The sequence below is a fragment of the Carya illinoinensis genome, chromosome 9 (assembly GCF_018687715.1).
Source record: "Carya illinoinensis cultivar Pawnee chromosome 9, C.illinoinensisPawnee_v1, whole genome shotgun sequence".
NCBI classification, from domain to species: domain Eukaryota; kingdom Viridiplantae; phylum Streptophyta; class Magnoliopsida; order Fagales; family Juglandaceae; genus Carya; species Carya illinoinensis.
Window position 1 is genome coordinate 1,185,952 of NC_056760.1, and position 21,549 is coordinate 1,207,500.

Genomic DNA, 21,549 nt, shown 5'->3' on the forward strand with positions numbered 1-21,549 from the left:
TCTCTCTCTCTCTCTCTCTCTCTCTCTCTCTCCCTCCTTTCGATAGTTTTATAATAGTTCTTAATTAATTTTATGACACCTGTGACACAGGTCAACAAAACTAAAACCGTCCCCGGGCCTCATAAACACAATAAAGAGAGAAGAATCAGGCCCAATCTATCATGTTTGGCTTATGTAAAATAGTGTTGGGCAGCCCAAAATGAGAATGTGTTTCCTAGCAAACTGCCAGCTTCTCGTGCAATTATGCTGAGTTGGGGAAAAATTTGAAAGGGGAAAGGAAAAAAACTGTTGAAAATTATAAGGCCATTCACGAACATATATGTCATTTCATTAGCTTACATTGATATCAAACATTTTGATTGCCTATACATAATCATGACTAAAAGAATGAAAATACTCGTTATGAAAAAAATTGACCCCCAAGAAAAAATGTAACTATAATGTTTCCACGTCTTTAACTACTTATACAATTGGTTTACTATTGTACAGGCAATTCTGAGACTAGCACGTGTGAACTGAAGTTGGTTATCTTCTTTGGAAGTTGAGGAATTTGATGCCATAGGCAAACACAAAGAAGAAGAGGAGAACCCAGCCAAGATGGACCACGGCAACGACTGGAAGGAAGTCATAATCAAAACCTAACTCCTCTTTAAGGAATGTCTTCAATGGCATGCTTCCGGATCCAGGAATCTCAAGGACAGTGTCTTTGTCACCCACTTGAGAGGTCACCAGACCATACAGTGTCCAAGCCACCGGAGAAGCCCAGTAGTACCACCTCCACCAAATTGGGATTTGCTGCAATGTGTGTAGGTAACTGTGAGTTTTGTATGAAAAGGAGAGACAAAGTTTCTTAAAATGTGAGTGCAGGATGCAACATATATACATATACTGGGTTTGAAAAGCATACCGTCCTGGGAAGTAGAAAACCAGAGAACAGGTTCCAGAAGCTGAGGAAGAATGACATACAAATGGCAGCAATTTGATGGCCCGGTGTCAGTGCAACAATCATCATTCCATACATGGTGAAGTAGACAAAGCACATGAATATGTAGTAGTAGAACCACAAGAATTTGCCTGCCTTCCATTCGAACCGATCATGGAGTAAAGAAGAAGAGAATAAACAAAAGTTTGAATTGCAACATAAATTGTCTCTACGGCCACCTGCATAATATGGACAGTTTTTCAGGAGAGTATTCAAAGGGCACTTGTCCAATAGAGTCTCATTATACATACAATATAAGTTAAATTATAAACTTCAGTTAAGGTTTCTTGACTGCCAGATACTTCCTGTAGCCAGTTTGGAATTACGATCCTATTAGAAAAGAGATGAATTGCATTTAGGTTACCTGAGCAAATGCGTAAGGCAGTGGGGAATACATTCCGGCTGCTCTTTCGCGGTAGAAAACTGTTCTTTCAATGGCAACAATTGACTGCACCGCAGAAGCATTGGTAGCTCCAAGGAAAAGCACTGCAGCATACATGGCTCCCAATAGATTCATCAAATCTTGTTGTTTGGCTCGTTGTTTGGCCCTGTTAACAAAAATATTAGAGTTAACACTCAATACAAATACCAACCAAAAGAGGTTAAAATAGGGGTGCTCCTAGCATTTAATTGAATGGATCACTTTCACATGATAAGAAATCTAAAGTGATTAAAATAAAATTAAAGACTTACATCTTGTCTCCTTGGTTCCAGAAGATAAGACCAAATAATGCACCAATGACTATTGTCATGAAGAAACGGATGGCATTGTACTGAGGGTTTCTCCAATATGACCAATATTGTTTCCAAAAACAAGCTTTGCACTGAACAGGGAAAGGTTGGGAGTATTGGGTTGGGAAGTAGAGGTCATTGGAGCCTGATGCCGGAGTACTGAGCGCATTTATGAGTTCCTGATTCCTCCTGAAAGAGTGCCCAAGAGAGAGAGATCAGGATAAGAAAAAAATTAAAATCCAGGGATGCAAGAAAGTAATTATTATAAAAATAAACATGATTATAACTTACTGATAAAGTGAGGAATTGGCGTAAATTTCGGCAAAATCCACATCAAGTTGTCCCTCAACTGACGGAGCAGTGACTTCAAGCATCCATGTAGCAGGATTATAGCCATCCTTGATCTTAGGAACTCCTGGTACAGCCTGTCATGGTTCATAGAAATTAGTCATTGGCTAGGAAAATAATTATTAGTTAACTCTAAGAGATAGCACGATTGGTTTTGGTAGCACGTCTCATGAAACGGAGGTCAGTGGCTCAAATCTCTCCCCTCCCCCCCAAAAAAGCCACTTCTTCAACTAACCAAAAGAAAAACTCTTGGTAGTTTTATACCCTCAGATTCTGAAGGCAAGAATTTGTTAGGAATTTGTGGAAGTGGAAATCCAGAGCTTATGTTATGAACATTAGGCATACTGATCAACTCTACCATTTGATTCTAAAGGGGAAAATGCATGAAACAGATACTCGCCTCAAAATATTCTAGTAGCTTGTGAGAATGGCGACCAAGAGGTCCGGAATAAATGATTTGTCCTCCTCTTTTCATTAGCAATAGCTGCAAGAAGCACACTGTCAAGGTTTAAAATAGATTGCAACAAAGATGCATAAAAAATATTAAAAATAACAAACTTTAACAAAAAGTTAAGAAAATGGAGTAGTACTTCATCAAAAGCTTCGAAAATGTCTATGCTAGGCTGGTGGATAGTGCATACAACAGTTCTTCCAGTATCCACTGTATTTCTAACTGTACGCATAACGATAGCAGCAGCTCTGGCATCCAAACCAGAAGTCGGTTCATCCATGAAGATGATAGAAGGATTAGCAACCAGCTCCACAGCTATTGTCAGCCTCTTCCTTTGTTCTGTTGAAAGACCATCTATCCCTGGAAGGCCAACTAGTGCATCTCTCAGTGGTTTAAGCTCAACCAATTCCATAACTTCTTCTACAAACATCTATACCACAAATGGAACATTAAAACAAGAATTTAAAAACATATACTCAGAATTTGGATCCTTAAACAATAGGAATCCAAGCTTCTGGATATTAGAAGAAAGTGAATGTGCATAAAAGTTTAGAAAGAGATCGATTCTAGCTAAAAGACAGTGCAACATACCTTTCGTTTTTGTGTCTTTACATCCGAAGATAGACGGAGCCAAGCTGAATATAGGAGAGATTCGTAGATAGTAACATATGGTGAATGAATGTCATTCTGTTCACAGTAACCACAAACCCTGGCAAATGTTGTTTGGTTTTTAGGATAACCGGATATGCTAATGGTTCCTTCAGTGTAGCCACCCGTCTTTCTTCCTGCTAACACGTCCATAAGGGTTGTCTTCCCTGCACCACTGACACCCACAAGCGCTGTCAGTACCCCTGGTATGAAAGCACCACTAACGTCTCGTAACAATTGAAGGCGATTTTCTTCAACCCCTTGAGTCTTCATTTCCTGATATGAAAAACAAAATATTTACAGCAGTGCTTGGGGGATAAATAGAATTTCCAGTGTCAATGTGAATTTATATGCCAGAGCATGGAATGCTTAAAAATGTGTGACTTACAGCTGGCATATCCACGTAGTAATTCACGTGGTTAAATGCAAGTGAAAGAGGTTGGAAGGGTAAAACCATTCCTCTTCTTTGGCTATTATCTGAAGCATCAACAATTTCTGAAGAACTTCTCACAGGCAGATTGATACCTGTAATTTTTTCACAAAAGGTCAGGCTTATAAAAGAAGATAAAATCTGTAAACCATTTTTTTAATTAGGTAATCAAGAATTTTTATTCATAAGAAAAGAAGGCACAGTCAAAGTACAGGGGATGTATAGAAAATCTCTAACCATTGAAACATGCATGTAAGCTTCTCTCCTGAAGATTTTGTAGTGCCTTGGAAGTTCATCTTTTTAAGCCAAAAATAGATTTCCTGTTAACTAACTAAGCCTTCGTGTCTTTGGTTTTCTTCTCAAATATACATGTATCGCATTATCTACCTTCTCTAAGGGAAGGGTAAAAAGTATTGATGCAGGTACAAATACTTCTCAGAGTTTAAAAGATTGTTATACTTCAAGGAATAAAAAAAAAAAAAAAAGAGTTTTTGTAAATTTCTTTGCCTGATCTTAGCTCTGGTCGGTTACCCCTATAACTGCAAAACATCACATTTGTTCTTGTTCAAACATCATGTGTGCATTTAACGCTACCAGCTATCTTGCTTAAAGGTGTTACTACCGCACGCATCGAAAACTGTATTTTGTGCAGAGATGTGGCGAGATATCAAACCGGTACAAACTTGTTTCTAGATAATACTATGCTTGTTACAAAATAACATTTAAACTTGTAGCCCTCTAATTGAAAAGGAAAGACCATTTAGTTATTTTATGAGGTAATTTTGACTAACGCCAGCAGAAGCTGTGGAAGAAGGGAACCAAAAAAAAAAAAAATAGAAGGGGAAGAAAGGTAAAGGATTAAACCTTCCGCTCCATGCTGTCCAGCGGATGACTTCTTTTTCTTCCTGTCATTTTCCTCATCCACAATGACTGCTTTTGAATCACCCAAAGCTGAAATTTATTTACCACAAACTGGTTTATCATCTCCAAGGTTTCTTTTTTTATCAATGGAACTCTGAGTAGATTGGTATGTGATACTTACGATTAAGGAAAGTCAATGCTGCAATAAATAAAAGGTTGAAGAGAAGAGAAAATCCAAAAAGTGCTCCAATACAAATCCAAAACCAGTACTCATCGGTAAAGAAGCCTCTGGACTTGAGCAGGACTTGTCCAACTGTAGCTCCATTAGTACTGGGCTGCAACATATAAAGTTTTGAATGACTATCATCATGGCTTATGGAGTTGAAAAGGCCTAATTTGGACTTATATTTGCATATGAACGGTAGATACAATTCCTAAATCAGCAAATAAATACAACTAAACTGTCAAGATATCTTACCTCACTCCATCTTTTATCAAGAAATTCATTCATTACTATGGCATTCTGCCCATACATCATAGGAGAAATATAATAGCCCCATATCATCCATGGCTCAATGTCATCTGCAGGCACAAAAAGAAAAGAAGATTCAAGATTTGTTATAAAATAAATTAATGCTTGAAAATACACTGAAAGATAGATTGTAAAGAGATGAATTACTTTTGGAGACAATGAACCCTCCAAGCACAAAAACCATTAGCAAGGTGAAGGTACCCAATGTACTTGCAACAACTTGTGTTCTTCCGACTGCAGCAATGAACCGAAATAGGGACAGTGCCATCTGATGTATGCCAAAGAATGCTAAGAACTGTCGGAAAAACCTGAAGTAATAGAGGAAGAAATGTGTCAGTGAAAAAAATCATTGACTAAACCCATGCATTTGAAACATAAAGTTCCAACATCTAGTAAGTAGGGAACCAATTTGCCATAGTGAAGAAATTAGAAACCTGTCTACCTGCTAGCAGATGGTGCAAATCCAATCGGGTAGTATGTAAGAATGATCCATATTGCTGATTCTACGAATGATAGAGGGATTCTGAGGACCCAAATAGGTAAGGAAAAAGCCCAAGCAGGATAGAATAAGAAATCCCTCTGTTTATAGAAGACAGGAAGCCTGAAAACAGTCATTGCCAATTCTGCCATCCCATTGAACATCACATTAATCAGGCTGAAAAATAGTGCCCCATAAAACTTTCCTCCATTCAATACAGATCCCACTGGCATTTCTGTTCTAAGGAAAACTGTAAAGGCAATTATCGACATGATTGTTATCTGGGTAGTCTTGAATATGTACACAAAAGAATTACGCTTCATTAGCAGCCACTCCCTTGAAAAGCATGCCTTGAATAGTTCCCAGTTTGATATACCATACTTCTCTGTCACCAATGCAGCTGGGTGGGCTCTAGCTCTGTCATAAGGAATGCTAAGATCAGCTGCAAGCTGTTGGCCAATATGGAAAGAACCGAAGGCCTGTGCAAATTCAGGAACCGAGATGTATCTGTAAGGTTGGTTCTTCTTGAACCAATATTGTTCTTGATCCTTCTTGGACGTTACTTCTTGCAAGAAGTCAGCAACCCCTTTCCTTTCTGGGCATTTGAAACCCATGAACTCGAAGAACTCAAGGATGTTTTCTCTAGGACCTTGGTAGACAACCTGACCTTCTGAAAGTAGGATAATGTCATCAAAAAGATCAAATGCCTCTGGCGCTGGCTGTAGAAGAGAAACGACCATGGTCACTTCCATAATATGAACCATTTGCCTCATGAACTTGCATATCTGGAAAGTAGTAGAACTATCTAACCCTGTTGATATCTCATCCATAAGAAGAACCTTTGCCGGTCCGACTAACATTTCCCCTGCTCCCAGTTATAGTAAAACAATCAGATTGAAGAGCCATAATTCTTCTGTTTGTCTTCAATAAGCAAAAGGAATGTGAACTGGATACATCATCTTATGTCAAAGAACAATTACTCCAGTTCCATTTTAAACAACTTGATGCTGTCAAGCAAAACGTACCAGTTGTCAGACGCTTCTTCTGTCCACCAGAGATACCTCTCCTCATCTCATCTCCAACCATAATATCCGAGCAGATATCCAGTCCAAGTATCTGTTAAAGATTCTTACGAAGCAAGCAATCTTAAATTGGCTTGTTAAATGAACAAAAACAGAAAACAGATGTAGCAACATGAAAGAGAGATCGAACCTTGATAATATAATCTGTTACCAAACTAGTCTTTTGACCTGGCATGGCTGTGGCCTTCATGAATGCATCAATTTCAGGATCTGGCTTAATTCCCACTTCTTTCTCTCTTCTTGAGAGTTCTGCCAACATTTCATATCTTGTACCAACCCCTAGACAGCGTCCTGAGAAATCCAGCGTCTCTCTGACAGTCATTTCTCCATAGTGAAGATCATGTTGACTAATGTAAGCACAAGTTCTTCGAGGAATAAATTCACTCAATTCATGACCACAATAGGTGATTCTCCCAGATGCCTGTACAGAGCTCTAGTTACTTAGCAGGCTGCAAAAATTATTCCTTAATGCAACAGATTTATGCGGACTGAGATACACATGAAATAGCAAAAGAAAGGAACAATAAACAAACCCTTAGATCGTCATCGAGTTTCCCAGCAAGCGCCAGCAACAATGTTGTTTTTCCTGCGCCTGGGGGACCCAGAAGTAGAGTCATCCTGAAATTTTCATATCAGTTAGAGGCTATGCTAAAGAAACAAAAATAAGAGCAATATATAGGACCCAGATGTAGAGTCATCCTGAAATTCTCCTATCGGTTAGAGGCCATTCTGAAGAAATAAAAATAAGAGCAACAAACTTCTGTCTTCATCAACAAAAAAAAGGGGTGTGGATATGTAGGCATGAAATTCATTTTGGAAAGGCTACTTTTACCGGATACAAAGCAAGTAAGATCAGTTTTATGGCTATATTTCCATTTTCAGGAAGATTACCTTGGCAAGTGTTCACTTCCCTATCAAATTTGGAAGAATAAAACAAAATAAAGAACTGAAATCAACTGCCATCTCAAAAAGATACCTCGATGGTTTGACGATTCCACTAACATCCTCAAGTATCTGGATTTTTCTTTTCTTGGGTGGAGCAAGGTGAACCACTCCGAGAATCCTCTGTTTTCACCATTGCAAAGTGAAAATAGAAACAGAAACAATTATCTGCAAAAGCTCAGTTAAAATGCTCGACAGATAAATGACGAAATTAGTAAAGATTTATTTCTTCTAGTAATTAGGCTCTATCAGAACCACCGGTGGAAAGGACAGAGAGCAATTATAATTCCTAATAACACAATTAGCCTTCTCTAGTTGTTTAACAGAGGGAAGTAATCCCTCCGTTTCTCACAAGTTTTCTTCTTTACCACACAAATCTAAAACAAAAATAAGAAAAGAAAAGTCGGGTTAGATCAATTTTCAAAAGAATAAATAAATTATATATATTATACCTCGATTGTGTTCAAGGTAGCATTAAGAAGAGTAGGAAGCGCTCGACTCCCGACATACGCGTCCCCCTCCACGGACAAATGCTCATACCGAACCTCAATCTTAGGAATCTCAATCCCCACCCTGCCACCAATCCAAACCAAATCAACCAAATTAAAACATAAATCACAGAAAGAAAGGAAAAACAACAACAAGCGAAAATATCCGTACATGTCAGTCCTCTCCCTGACTCTCCCAAGAAACTTCTCGTTGTCTTCGTCCACAACCTTGAGTATGCTCTCCATCAACTGCTTCTTGTCCTGGGTCCCAAGATTGGCGACGTCCACCTCATTTTGCACAACTCTACCATTGTCGAGGACCTGCCTCAGCATCCCCTTCCTTAGCCGATCGTAGGTCGGCAGCCGCTCGATGGCAGCCCATCGCAGCTCCTCCTCCTCGTTATCCTGCCGCCCGCTACGGCTGAACACGTCCATCGGCGGGGTCCATACTTCCCGGAAGCTGGACGACGCCCAGCTCTTTCGGCTAGCCGATGTATAGCTCCTCTTACTGCTAGTCGACCGGGCGAGATCGTCTCCCGCCAAAGCCGACGCCATTGGAGCTGAGCGCTTACTGTGTTAAAGTTCTTTACGCTACGTTGGATAACCAAAGAGAGTTACAAGGTAAGCATACGAGTGAGTAAAAGTAGTATTTCTTGTATTCTATCCGTTGTCTGAACTCCTCTTGCAAACGAGATGTTTGTTTTGTACTGGGCCTCTCATATGCTAATTGCTAAACAAACTCCCCCGGAGAACTGGCTCTTCTAGCCATTCACCAGCTCTATCTGGCTCGCTCTGAACCATTTTCTGATTATAAGTGGTTTTTATTTAGAGAAAATGGTGGGAGAGAGAAAGGGTGGCGGTGGTGGAATTTTTGGTGAGAGAGGAAAGAAGTGGAGGGTGAACCGAAAGGGAAGCGAAAATCAACGCATATTCGGGTCAAAATGAAGATGTGGTAGTATTCACGGAGGGCTAGCTCGGTATGCATGCAGTGCAGGCCTACGACAGTTCCAACTCCCAGCTCCAACCAAACTTTGCAGGCTTCCTATTCCCCACACACACACACACATATATATATATATATAATTATTTATTATTAATATCATAACTCGCTGATTGAGAGTGAGAAACAGAATTATTACGTTTATATCAATAATATTTATTTTATGCTGGTTTATGGAAAAATATTCCATTATCACTAATTAGGGAACGAAAAAGATATATTCCAAAGTTGAAAAAGAAAGCTTGTTTCTAGAAACACTTTATGCTAACGCTCAAGTTAATTGTATGACTCGCAGTGGTCGCCGCTGGTGCTGGTGCTGAAATTAACACACCAAAATATCCCCAATTCCCTGAAATCAAGTACAGGAGCTTATCCAAAAATATGTGGATAATTATTTCACAAACTTGACAGATTTTTTTTTTTTTTAATAGCATCTAGAATATCATTACTAAATTTTTTATCAGGTGATTAATTATAGATAAAAATATGAGTAGTGCTTGGAATAAATCTTAAATAGATAAATCTTATATAATTTTTTTTATAAAAATAAGTCATATCAATAAAAAAATAATTTTATTTTTATATATATTTTTAAAAGTGAAATCCACCTTTATTTTATAAGAACTTATATAAAAGTGGACTTAGGGTCTAATTCATTAAACATCCACGTCAGATGACTATCCAACGCCTGCACGAGCCGATTGCGTCTACACAGGATTTGTCGCGATTTGTGTCTTGAAATGTGTTTTTTTAATATTTTTATTTTTTATTTTTTAAAAAAATTCTATTTATTATTTTCACATATCATATATCAATTTTTTTATTTTTTTATTAAAATTAAAATTAAAATAAATATAATATGTAATATATAGAGATGATACAATATATCTTTTATATATATATATATAAAAGAAAAAATATTTTAACACTGTAGAAGATACAAAAGTCTTGTAACTTTTATCCAACTTTATTAACTTACCTCTTGAGAAATCTGCCTCTGACTTCTGGAAAATCACGGGAAGATAGTTACATTTTTTTTCTTGCCCCTTTTTCATGGGTTTAAGGGACTCCGCGAGTATATCCTTCTCAACCTACTTGCTAAATTATTTTGTCAACATCGTAATTATATAAAAATTATTTATACGCTGACGTGTTAATCATTTTTTTAAGTTAACTTTTGTTATTAAGTTCTCGTTAAGTCAATACTTAATAAATCAGCCCTGTGATAGATATTTTGTTAAAAAATTGTGTAGCCATAATAGTTCTTATATATATACATAAATGATCTCCAACATCTATCAATTTATATATATATATATATAAATGTATTGTATTAGTCTGTATAAGTCCATGTGTAAACACACTATTACTACATGACCTATTAAAATTATAAAAATATACCATATTGTATGCTTTCATAATAATTATATATTGAGTGTGTGTCAATAAAAAAAGCTTATAAATAAAATATTTTTCTAAACTTATTGATATGTAAGTCTCATGTGAGGGATTAATACATCACATTAAATAATCACTTTAATTGAATGGTTTGCAGTCAATACATGATACGAGTATTTTAATCAATCAAGCCATCAAAGCGTCTATATCATTGACAAACACGATTACGGAAACTTCTCGGAGCTAATAAAATACGCAACTCTAATCCGTTTTAGATTGAAAATTGATTGATATTATTGCTATTGCAATGAACTTCGTGGTCGGATTCTATGTATTTTCCGTGAAAATACAGAGATATTTCTGGTGCCGATAGATCCAGAATGACTTTTTGAGAAATATGAGTGTAAGCATTAACAAAATATTTTTAGTAGAACATTTTTTCCAATCTCCATAAGAGATAGTTCACTAATAGACTGGTGGATAAGTAATTCGACTCGTTCACATCTAAATCTAAATGAGTGTTGACATTTGTGTCAACTGATATGCATTGAAGCGGCTTATAATAGAGACATAAAATAATAAAATAAATTATAATTACAATCGTGAGTATATAAATATTATGTAATTATTTAAAATTAAATAAATATAAGATATATATTAAAAAAATTAACTTTTTAATAATATCTTCTATTTTTTTAAAAATGATTGTATAATATACATTCCACGACCATCGTAAGATTATTCTCCGCAACAAATACTCCATGCAGGCATGCAGTACCATCTTCTGATCTTTAGTCGTGCATGGCTCGTCATCCGTGAAGCCAAATTCAGGATTTAAATGAAGATAGCACGCAGTATCTTTATTAATAATTGAATTTAGATACCAACGTTAAGAAAAAATTGTTTTGACTTATGAGTAATTTTATGGTGGATTTAGAAATCTGGTGTATATTCATATTCATTTTAAGGATGGAGTTTTCTTTTAAATTATTGGGTTGGAGAAAGTTTCCGCGTTTAACCCATTTATAAAAACGACAAGTACACGTAAGAAGTACATACTTTTTTAGAAGTTTAAGTTAAAAATTTGTCACGCCCTTCACTAAAAGAAATATGTATTTCTCACGTGTTTAATAAATATATAGTAATTTTATAAATGATGAAGAAATTCGATCTTATCATACTATTAATACATATGCTTTATAATTTGATATGTACCCGTCAAATATGCTCGATTGAAAAATACATTTAATAAATTATTTATATCACATAATTTAATTTAAAATATATATTTTTAAACTTAAATATTATAAATCAAATTTTATAATTTAAATAATATAAATAATATATTCTGCATTGATTTCAGAATATAATAATTACAATTTAAAAAAAAAAAGTAAAAAAAGGTAGGACCCGTTTCATTCAACGCCTTCTACAAAGGAAAAGTTAAAAGGATTTGCATTGGCGTGTTGAGTTGAGATATTCGTGATTTTCACTCCGCCTGGACCCCGCCTCAACATTGCACGAACGTCGGCTAGCTCGAGTTAGCTGCTCATCCGTTCAACTGTTCGAGTTCGGTGTTTAAAGTTTTCAACCACCTTCACCTTCTTCCTTTATTAGTATAAGAAAAATATTAAAATGTATTTTTAAAAAAATTTATAAAAAAATTAAATTCTTCACATGTCTGAGATTAATATTATCAAAAATTTAGACATTTCAAATTTAACTCTCTTAAAATCTAGAATTTGCAAGAATAATAAAAAAATAATAACAATACAAGATTTTATGTGGAAAACTTCTAAATTAGAGAAAAACCACCAGACCAGAGAAGAAATTTTACTATATGAAAAATTATTACAATCACATAATTTTTCTTCTCATTCCAAATACACCTACAAAGTTTTTCTACTAGCAAAACTTTAACTCACATCTCTTCTCATTTTACAAAAATGAACAACAAATAAATTTAACTAAAGTAAAAAATTACTATGCATTTAACTGGTGCACTTAACCATGATGCTAAACCTCATTTTTATAGGCCATGAGCCTTGCCTTTTTCTCACTTTCTATCGATGTGGGACTCCAAAGAACAGCACTCAACAACCTCCACCTTGCGACTTTAGCTGGTCCCATAGCCATACTCCACAACAATAAAGATTTTCATAACTTTCGCTATCATACTTCACCATAAAAGCATACCCACTTAGAATAAACAAATTCCAAGCATTTCACTTTGGCTCATGTCGAAAAATAATTTTGTTGAAAATTATGGTGTAACTTCCACGTTTGACTTTCTTGGAAGTTCATCAGCTATCGACATAAATTTCTACCACACACCCTGCATCGATACCAAATCAATGGCTGTGCAAACTTGTGGATCTGCTAACATTAACACATCCTCTATCATGACAACTTTGGGAATTAGCAACATGTCATGAGAATATAAATGTCTCTTTTTACTGACTTGGAGAGTGACACAACATTAGTATCAATACCAGTATCTCCATTTACTGACTTGGAGACACTTGCCGAACTTGCTCCTTATACTAGTCATTTCACTAGTTGCTAGTATCGTTGTTAATTTCAAGAGTTGGTCTACCATTCAACGCCTTGTGTAATCTAATTTATCCACCTCATTCCTAACATCGCCTTGATGAATTTTTATTGTAAAAATGAATAGTATCTCATTAAGTAAATTCCCATAAAAGATTGGAGAGTCACAATGAACACGCTTAAAATTTCTAATCTCCTAGACAAAACCTCTTTAGATAGTACGTATCCACACTACCACACGAAAACTACACTTGACAAAAAAAAGCTAGTGGCTCTGATATTAATTGTTGAGAATTTAGACATCCCAAATTCACCCCCTATGATCTACCATTTACAGGAATAATAAGTAAAATAAAGAAATAATAACAACACAAGATTTTACATGGAAAACTCATAAACCGGAAAAAAACCATCAGACCAGAGAAGAAAATCTACTATATGAAAAATTGTTATAATCAAATAATTTTTCTCCCCAAATACAACTACAAATCTTTTTCACTAGTAAAACTTTAACTCACCTCTTCTCATTTTACAAAAATAGACAATAAAAAAATTTAACTAAAGTTAAAAGTTACTAACTAAATATTTGACTGGTACACTTAACGATAAACCTCCTTTTTATAGGTCATGAGCCTTGCCTCTTTCTCACTTTCCACCGATGTGAGACTCCAAAGAGCAACACTTAACAAACATATTAAAAATTAACAAAATTTAAATTTAGATAAGAAAACTAACAAAATAAATTTTAAAATAAAATTATAAGTACATATTGTACTATTCTGAATATAATGCAGAAAAGAATATTCTTGTCAAATTATCTAAATTCAAAATTTAAAATCTTTAAGTCAGAGAGAAGATATATAAATTACTGAATTTTACAAGAAAAAATCTTCACAACTTTTTAATACTCTACACTTCACATTTTTTTTTTAATTTTTATTATTTTATCTTTTATTAAATATTTAATATATAAATAATGAATAAAAGAATTAAATTAATTTAAAAAGAATAAATTCAAAAAAAAAATATTAAAAATTAAAAAAAATGGAATGTAGAATGTTGAACAGTTGTGTAGCATTTCCCATTTTACAATTCTTAATGTCATCAAATTATCCGAACTTAAAGAATTCATGATCCCGAGATATTGCATGCATGATGCACTGATCAATCTTCAGCTAGTGGCAACCATTGTCAAGAATATTATAATATAAATAATTAAAAAAATTTTATTCTACCAACTCAAATTTTTGGAATAATTAATTATTTCACGTAGTATTAAAATAGAAATAATGAGTTCTAGTATTGATTCTATATTCTAATTCATTTAATTAAATATTTTTACATATTTAATTCGTTTATTAAAAGAGAGTCTAGTCCACGTGAAATAAGTAAAATTAATTTCAAAAAACAAAAAGGGAGAGAAGTAAAGCAGCAGCCCGAAGATTAAATAAAAATAAGCTAGAATAGGAGATATAATTAAGGCAGTCATGCGTAATATATATATTTCTTGGTGAAATAATATCAAATTATATGATGTCAGTGAGTTAATGTCGTATGTAGTGTACAGACACTGTTACGTACAATTGTATTTTTCAATAATCAATAATCAAAACAACACAAGCTGAGGTGGTCCTGTTAATGTATACCGTGGAGGCCAATCCTGTGTTATAAAAGCACTCAAATTATCAGGTGGTGAAGTAATCATATCAAGAAGACTCACCTATACACGTACATCATGCTGTTGGCCAGTCTTTGATATTGCTAATTAACAGTAACACTATATATATATATATATATATATATAAATATATATTAACCCAAGAAATTAGACATATATAGTCGCTATGTATAAAAATAAAAGAAAACTAAGATCATTATGAGAAATACATTTAACATCAAAGAGATTTTATAAAATTGTAATATTAATATAATACGATAACTTATAAAATTACCCTTACTGTTCGTAAATGGTAAAATCCTGATAGCGGCTGGCTAGTACGTACATCTCTTGAGTTACAAAATAATTGCTAAAGTTGGTTGCTTCCATTGCGATTTTCAACCATTTTTTTATTGTCGGTTTATAAGGAAAACCAATCATGATTCATTACCAATATCTTATGGTACTTCCGAGAATTACGCAAAGCCAGAGAGCATGAATGGATCTACCATTCTCTGTGATGATGAACGGTACTTAATATATATCAAAGTGAGTAATGTTAGGTGCAGTGATAAAAATTCGTAAGTATTATATAATTATTATTTTTTAAATAAAATTTATTATTAAATTTTTATTTTATATGGGTTCTTTATTTATTGTTTTTCTTTTAAAGGTGATTATGTTACATTTACGTATTTACAATTACAATTATTATTTTTCAAGATAAACATTTCTCACTTATCCAGATAAGTAAGGAATGTTGCACGCTCGACGTCTTCAAAAGATAATAATTATATATACAAAAAAAAAATGTCAACTTCATCAAATTGTTCGATAGTGGGACATGAATCCAGACATATATGGCTCAAGAAATTCAAATCCGAAAGTCTATTCTATTTCCTGTGGGTTGAATTAGGTAGGAAATAGGATTATCATACTCGTCTCGATGTGAGGGATTCTCGTGTATATTATTATTTTGTAAGGCAAAAGAGGGTGACGACGATTGGTCTTCGAAAACTAGATCTTTGATATATATACATATTTTAAATAGTAATGTTATGTAAAATATGTAATTTTTGTGTAGTCGTTTTATAAATATTTATTATTAAAAAATTAATATCTTTTTATATAAATAATTTATTTATTTATTTTTTTAAAATAATTATACAATATTTATATACTCACAACTATAACTATCATTTATCTTTAAAAAAGAAGAAAAAAATATATATATAATTCATCAACTCCGTAGCCCTACATGGTGCGTATCCCACGCAACAACCACTAATTGGATGGGTCAGACTTTTTGTTTTTTAATCCAAACTTGAGGCTTCTTGAAATTGGCTCATCGAGGGAGTTCACTCTTCGTGACTCTCAGCTTTTCAATAATTTAAGAACAGTGAGAATACTTTCTTATAGATGAGAGCTGCCATATGACCTTATAATTAAACGTTGGACAAAAGAATAAATATTTATTTACGTTTTAATAGTTTTTTAATAGTATTAAAATATTCGATAAATATTAGAAATATCTAGATTTACTTGTCAAGATTTACACAAAGCTTCTACTCTCTAATTTGTAAACTCGAGTTGAACACTAAGGCCTGATTTGGATAACAAGAGTCTCTCATTCTATCATATCTCATTATATCTCATTTTAATATTTAAACATTAGAAACACAAAATATTTTTTCAGTTTCAAATATTTAAAATTTTTATCTAATCATTATAACTTTTAAATAAAACACAAAAAATAATTCAACTTTTTCGATTCTTAAAACAAAAATTATATTTTAACTTTATAATATTTTTATTCATTTTTTTTCTCTCTCATTTCTTAAAACTCAATAAAACATCTTAACTCAAAACATTTAACTACTATTCATATATCATCTCATCTAATCTTACTAACTAAACAAGGCTTAAAATATCATTATCTCAAAACCGCTATTAATTTTAATGGTAGGATTTGGTCCAGTCTAAGATAGTATTAAATTGCTGTGAAGTAGCACATACCAAAACCACATCAACCGTACACAACTTTTTTTTTTTTAAAAGTGTTTCGTGTATGTATGCATTCGCATCTAAGTTGGCCCCACCATAGACCAAGGCACCAAGCAATATGCCTTTAACTGTAAGAAAGGAATGCTTTGAGTACTTAAATCATTAATTTGCTACTGATGGAAAAGTTAATAACTTAATATTACATGTGCAGTCTATGGCCTACAATTCCTCTCTGTTTCCTTTCTTTTTTAAATAAAGAACCCAGGTCTTGATGTTTAAAGTCGAATAGGCCTACCATGCCAGGACTAATTTACTTTAGCTGAATATCTAGAAATTGGAAAGAACGATTCAGAATGCCATTCGTAGCCCACAAATTGAAGTTCTTGTCAGTGAGCAGGTGAAGAGTCAGTCCTCATGGATTTGTTTTTGGCGATCATAGATATTATTGAATGGATGAAATTTATCCCTTTCAGCAATAAGTGTAGAGGGAGGGAGGGAGGGAGAAAGACCAGAGATTGTAAGTCAAATAAACAGAGATTGTAATTTTTTGACATGCATGGGAAGGACCATGAGTAAGTAGAGAAGGGTGGGACAAGCCATTTTGATACAAAGAAAAAACTGAAAAAATACAGATGAGGTAGACCAACAAGTTGTTGATGAATTCCAAATTATACCTAAACAAAGAAAGTTGAACCCTGCATCCTGAGAAATTGTTGTTAATATGCTTAAATTATACGGAAATGTAGGGACAAGACAAGTGCACGCCAGTGTTGACTGTTTTGGCTCAAAGACAAGGATCGGAATGAAAGTCCGTGAATTAAAGATATAACTGCCTGTAGATGAGATTTGGAAAGCTGGGCTAACTCTGGCCCCATCCAGAGAGAGCCTAATCCAAATATATGTCGACTCTCGAGAATAAAACAAGAGAATAAAAAATCCCATCTTTGAACAAAAAATCCTATCTTTTCCTTGGGAAATCTTTCTGCACAAAAAGCTGTTAAATTAATATCATGGCTGCCACCTCTCCCTTCCTAATCGATAATATATAAAGGGAAATTTAATCAACTATAGCACGATATGATGGATTCATAGTAATGTATCAGGACAATTACAGGACATATCTAACACAGATGGGAAACATCGTGCACAGTGTTGATAGCAAAGATTGTCGAACCATGCTTTTTATGTCTGGTGAATTATCAAAACAGTCTGTCACGGCTGCCCCAACAATTAAAAATAAGAAAAAAAAAATACAGAAGAAGAAGAAGAAGACATCCTAATACCGTTTGTTAAGGGCCAGCTTCAGGATGATAACCAAGATAAGTTTAGACATACTGCCGACAAGTACATGGCACCGGGATCTTGTCGTTCTTGGAAGGAGAGAAAAATTAATCCCCACTTGCACAGCCCTTACAACCGCAATGGACACACTCAATAACCTTCTCCTCTCTCAGATGCTTTGGCACTCGGCACACGCACGTGGTAGCAAAATTATGATCCCGTGGTTGAATGCATCTTAAGCAGCAGAGACGTTCATAACCCGGCTGCAATTAACAGAAGGCCGAAGTTAACAAATGATATCGATCAGAATTAGTTCCATAAGTAAAGCAACAGGTAAAAAAAAAGGAGATTTAATTGCCAACATTTCCTTGATTTTCCATAGGAGATCTATACTACTCATATAAATCATGATAAATTTAAATGAATTAAATTACGAACATCAGGACTTATAATGTGATCTTAACTGTCCTGCATGCTCTTTTTCCTACTCAAGTTTATGCTTATACTCTTTTTAACAAGGAGAATTAAGTGCTTATGAACTACTTGAGCACATAAGAATGGGTCCCAAGTTTTGGATTTGCCATTATGTCTGTCACATGCGCCTGTAAAAGAAACCGAACATAAATCAACAGTGCTAAAGCATGATAAAAGAGAATTTTTGGGACAAACCTTTTTCCATTTTGCAATTATATTGCGGTCAGCATAGCCTTGATCCAGACAGAATTCATACAACTCCTTGGATATTTCTTTTCTCCGGTGGTAAAGGTCAAAAATATAGCGACTCTTCTGATGTGCTATTTTAAAAATAGGCCATAATGCCTCACATTTTCTTTTACCATCATGTGGATCATTCTCAGCTGCTCAACGAATAAAGGATATACCATTGTTAGTATCACACGGTTCAGCAAACTATGTGGGAATTAAAAAATCTTGCCAACTCATGCACTAGATGGGAAAACATTAACCTTCTCTCATCTTTGCTTGCAGTTCACGAAGAGTAGGCTCAATTAATTCCCAGCCCTCTGGGTATTTAACACGGTTTGTTTTCACCTTTGGCATTCTTCTACCTGTCAAAGAACGGAATATGATTAATTGATATTAACTGGGCCGAACCCACCCACCCACTCCCTCCCTCCAACACTAATTCCTTAATATCTACCACTGAAACATGATCTCACAAGAAATAATGTCACATGGATCTAACATGAATTTGATAAGAACATGTTTTTTATCTACATAACCACCAGTATATGTGTCAATGCCCACCACAAACTCAAACCAAACGTTGGATATTTAATGCTTCATCCAAGTTCTGAAGTTCCCATAATCCCATCCACAGGATCTTCAACACAAAAAAGTTTTCTGACATAGTACAATGCCATAAACACAGCCAAGAATAGATATACTTAAGTGGCATTACTACATTTATTCGTAGGAAGCATGACAACTTATTTCCTTTTGGTATGCACAAGTGATTGACAATTGGATCTTCAAAACCAATGCAACATTCCTGTAGACTCTATTTCCTTGTAACTGTTGCTGTTGCTAGTTCCTAACTAGGTGTAATCACATGTATACTTCCTGTGTACTTGGGCTATACCTATTCTATATCAATAAAATATCTTATTAAAAAAAAAAGGCTACTGACCGTGCAACAATGAACCTCAGTGTCTATAAGAAAGAAAAATTAGAATGTAGGCTACTGACTGTGCAACAACGAACCTCAGTGTCTATGTGAAAGAAAAATTAGAACTATATAAGCAAGAGCATGCTCAAATAATTGCAACCAGAAAAGAATATCACAGAAATGAGGTAAATAAATAATCCAATATCCAATTTAACATGGAAATACAAACTGAAATTTCAAGTGAACTCCATTCAAGTGAGACACATAACACCCTGAACCAAAATTAGGTTTCAATATGTTTCCTTCAAAATGTGGTACTAGGAACCTCTCCAAGCCCAAGGCAGGACCCTTCAAACCCACCTCTGCAGAGTAAGCCCCGGTCCCGTGCACCACACCCTTGAAAGTTTCCCTACACGGAATTGGTTAAATCACTGGCTTTTCACCAAGAGGTGTGGCCCCAAAGGATTGTTTGCACTCATGAGGTGTTGAACCTTGGACCTTGAAGGGAATGATACCCCAAGAAGGCCTTCACCACTTGATCTACCCAAACTACCTAACCCACAACCACTCGCACCTGCAAATCCCATCACCATCAAATCCTAAATAATAACAGTCATCTTTGTGGACGAAGTTGTACAGAGTAGGATATATTGTGAAATGTGAACTACTCCCCTATACTGAGCCGCATAATAAGGCTAATCCCAAACCTTTTTGCTTCTACACAAAAGAGAAATGCAAAACTCTAAATCCATCTAACTGAAAGAACTTATCTCAATAGTCGTGTCAATACACAATAAATTGCTATTAAGGTTGAAAAACGTTCAACCAAAAACATAGAAAATAGTCCCAATGTTAAAAAGAAAAGAAATTCCTATTAAATAAATAATCTTCAACCAAAAATAAATATAACCACCTAATTTTCCCATTCTCAGTGCGTGAAATATGAATCCCACACCACCTTTAACCAGAAAACCCTACTTTCCATCTTACTAGAAAATTAAGAAGAGACAACCATGAGCTTAAAACTTCAGATTCCCAGAAGTACGGTACTTAAAAAAATAATAGATAAACACGTACTACCAAAGATTTAACATGCCTGTCCGAGTTTTTGTCAAGAAAGAAAATTTAAGATTCGAGTTCAAAAACTTGACTCTGCTGCAAACCTGCAACAATTAGATGGACTTAGGGTTCTGCAATTTTGAAAAAACTCACTAATAAATCAATATATAAATATACCATACAGAGAGGAGGAGAGGAGGGGGCAAAGGAGGGTTGAGGAGTGTACACGATCGAACCAAAGACTCTCGCAGTCTGTCTCTCTCGCGGTCTCTCACTTAGTCTGAGGCTGACACTACATTAGAAACATTCAATTTAAGAACCAACCCTAAGTCCCAGAACAATCCAAAAAAATAAATCCACAACTCAGTAAATCCGTGGGTACCAACTCAGTCCATTGGTGCCGCTCATGTGGGTACCAACAAAATCGATGTCGACGGGAATTGATTTACATTGATGTAGCTTATTTACTCACTAATTTACTGAATACCAAAAAGCTGGAAAGTGGAGAGAGACAGAGAGACAGAGAGCGAGAGAGAGATACCTGGCGGCACGGAAGATGGCTGACGATGCGGTGGTGCTGAGCTGCACGTATGGAGGATCTGGGGGGCTTTGAGTCTCGGGGGTTTGGGATAAAGGGGGAGGGGAAAATGAAGCGAAAAGAAATTAATCCCCGTGTTTCTACCAGCCGTCTTCCGACAATTGGCCGAATAATAGAATCCAGGAGCCAATACAATGGTTTAGTAATCAAAGCAATTACACACAGAGTAATGCTATATACAATATTTTTGTGCTCTTTGTACACTCCACTGATATGATTGACTGAATTAATTTTTTTTTAATACACAACTAATCATATCATTAAAATACACAAATGAATCCGCAAAAATAACTACACATAGAATTTTCCTTACAACAAAACAATCTAAACTGAGATGGTTTTATCTGTGTAATTCGTATATATTATTTCTCATAACGTAAATACGCGTGCTTCTTTATGAT

The 21,549-nt window shown here is 34.8% G+C and overlaps 2 protein-coding genes across 9 annotated transcripts; both read right to left on the bottom strand.

Annotated features, from left to right (window-relative positions):
* Positions 1-306: 306 nt before the first annotated feature.
* On the bottom strand, positions 307-9,033 carry LOC122275866 (pleiotropic drug resistance protein 2-like). Its single transcript, XM_043085171.1, is given in 21 exon segments — positions 307-795; positions 908-1,089; positions 1,092-1,161; positions 1,347-1,530; positions 1,676-1,903; positions 2,006-2,139; positions 2,463-2,546; positions 2,653-2,943; positions 3,105-3,437; positions 3,550-3,686; positions 4,456-4,542; positions 4,634-4,787; positions 4,931-5,034; positions 5,132-5,292; positions 5,427-6,327; positions 6,488-6,578; positions 6,675-6,965; positions 7,078-7,162; positions 7,521-7,609; positions 7,939-8,059; positions 8,147-9,033. Coding segments are annotated over 21 exon segments (4,380 nt in total). The 5' UTR covers positions 8,530-9,033; the 3' UTR covers positions 307-525.
* An 8,606-nt stretch (positions 9,034-17,639) lies between these two features.
* On the bottom strand, positions 17,640-21,266 carry LOC122276167 (protein BUD31 homolog 2). 8 transcript variants are annotated; one of them, XM_043085717.1, is made up of 6 exons: positions 21,092-21,266; positions 20,777-20,842; positions 20,569-20,654; positions 18,830-18,931; positions 18,534-18,721; positions 17,640-18,127 (listed from the first exon to the last, which is right to left on the bottom strand). In XM_043085717.1, exons 4-6 carry the CDS (start codon positions 18,921-18,923, stop codon positions 17,972-17,974), a joined length of 438 nt encoding a protein of 145 aa, XP_042941651.1. In that variant the 5' UTR covers positions 18,924-18,931; positions 20,569-20,654; positions 20,777-20,842; positions 21,092-21,266; the 3' UTR covers positions 17,640-17,971. The 8 variants fall into 8 exon arrangements, with proteins under 8 accessions (XP_042941651.1, XP_042941649.1, XP_042941648.1 ...); XM_043085715.1 differs by having other exon boundaries at positions 20,733-20,842; XM_043085714.1 differs by having other exon boundaries at positions 20,588-20,654; positions 21,092-21,265.
* Positions 21,267-21,549: the final 283 nt, after the last annotated feature.

Coding starts and splice junctions, on each gene's coding strand:
- LOC122276167 (XM_043085712.1), bottom strand. Junction 18,722..18,829: donor GCAAGCAAAGATGAGAGAAG/GTTAATGTTTTC, acceptor TTCGTTGAGCAG/CTGAGAATGATCCACATGAT. Junction 18,128..18,533: donor TAATTGCAAAATGGAAAAAG/GTTTGTCCCAAA, acceptor TGTTAATTGCAG/CCGGGTTATGAACGTCTCTG.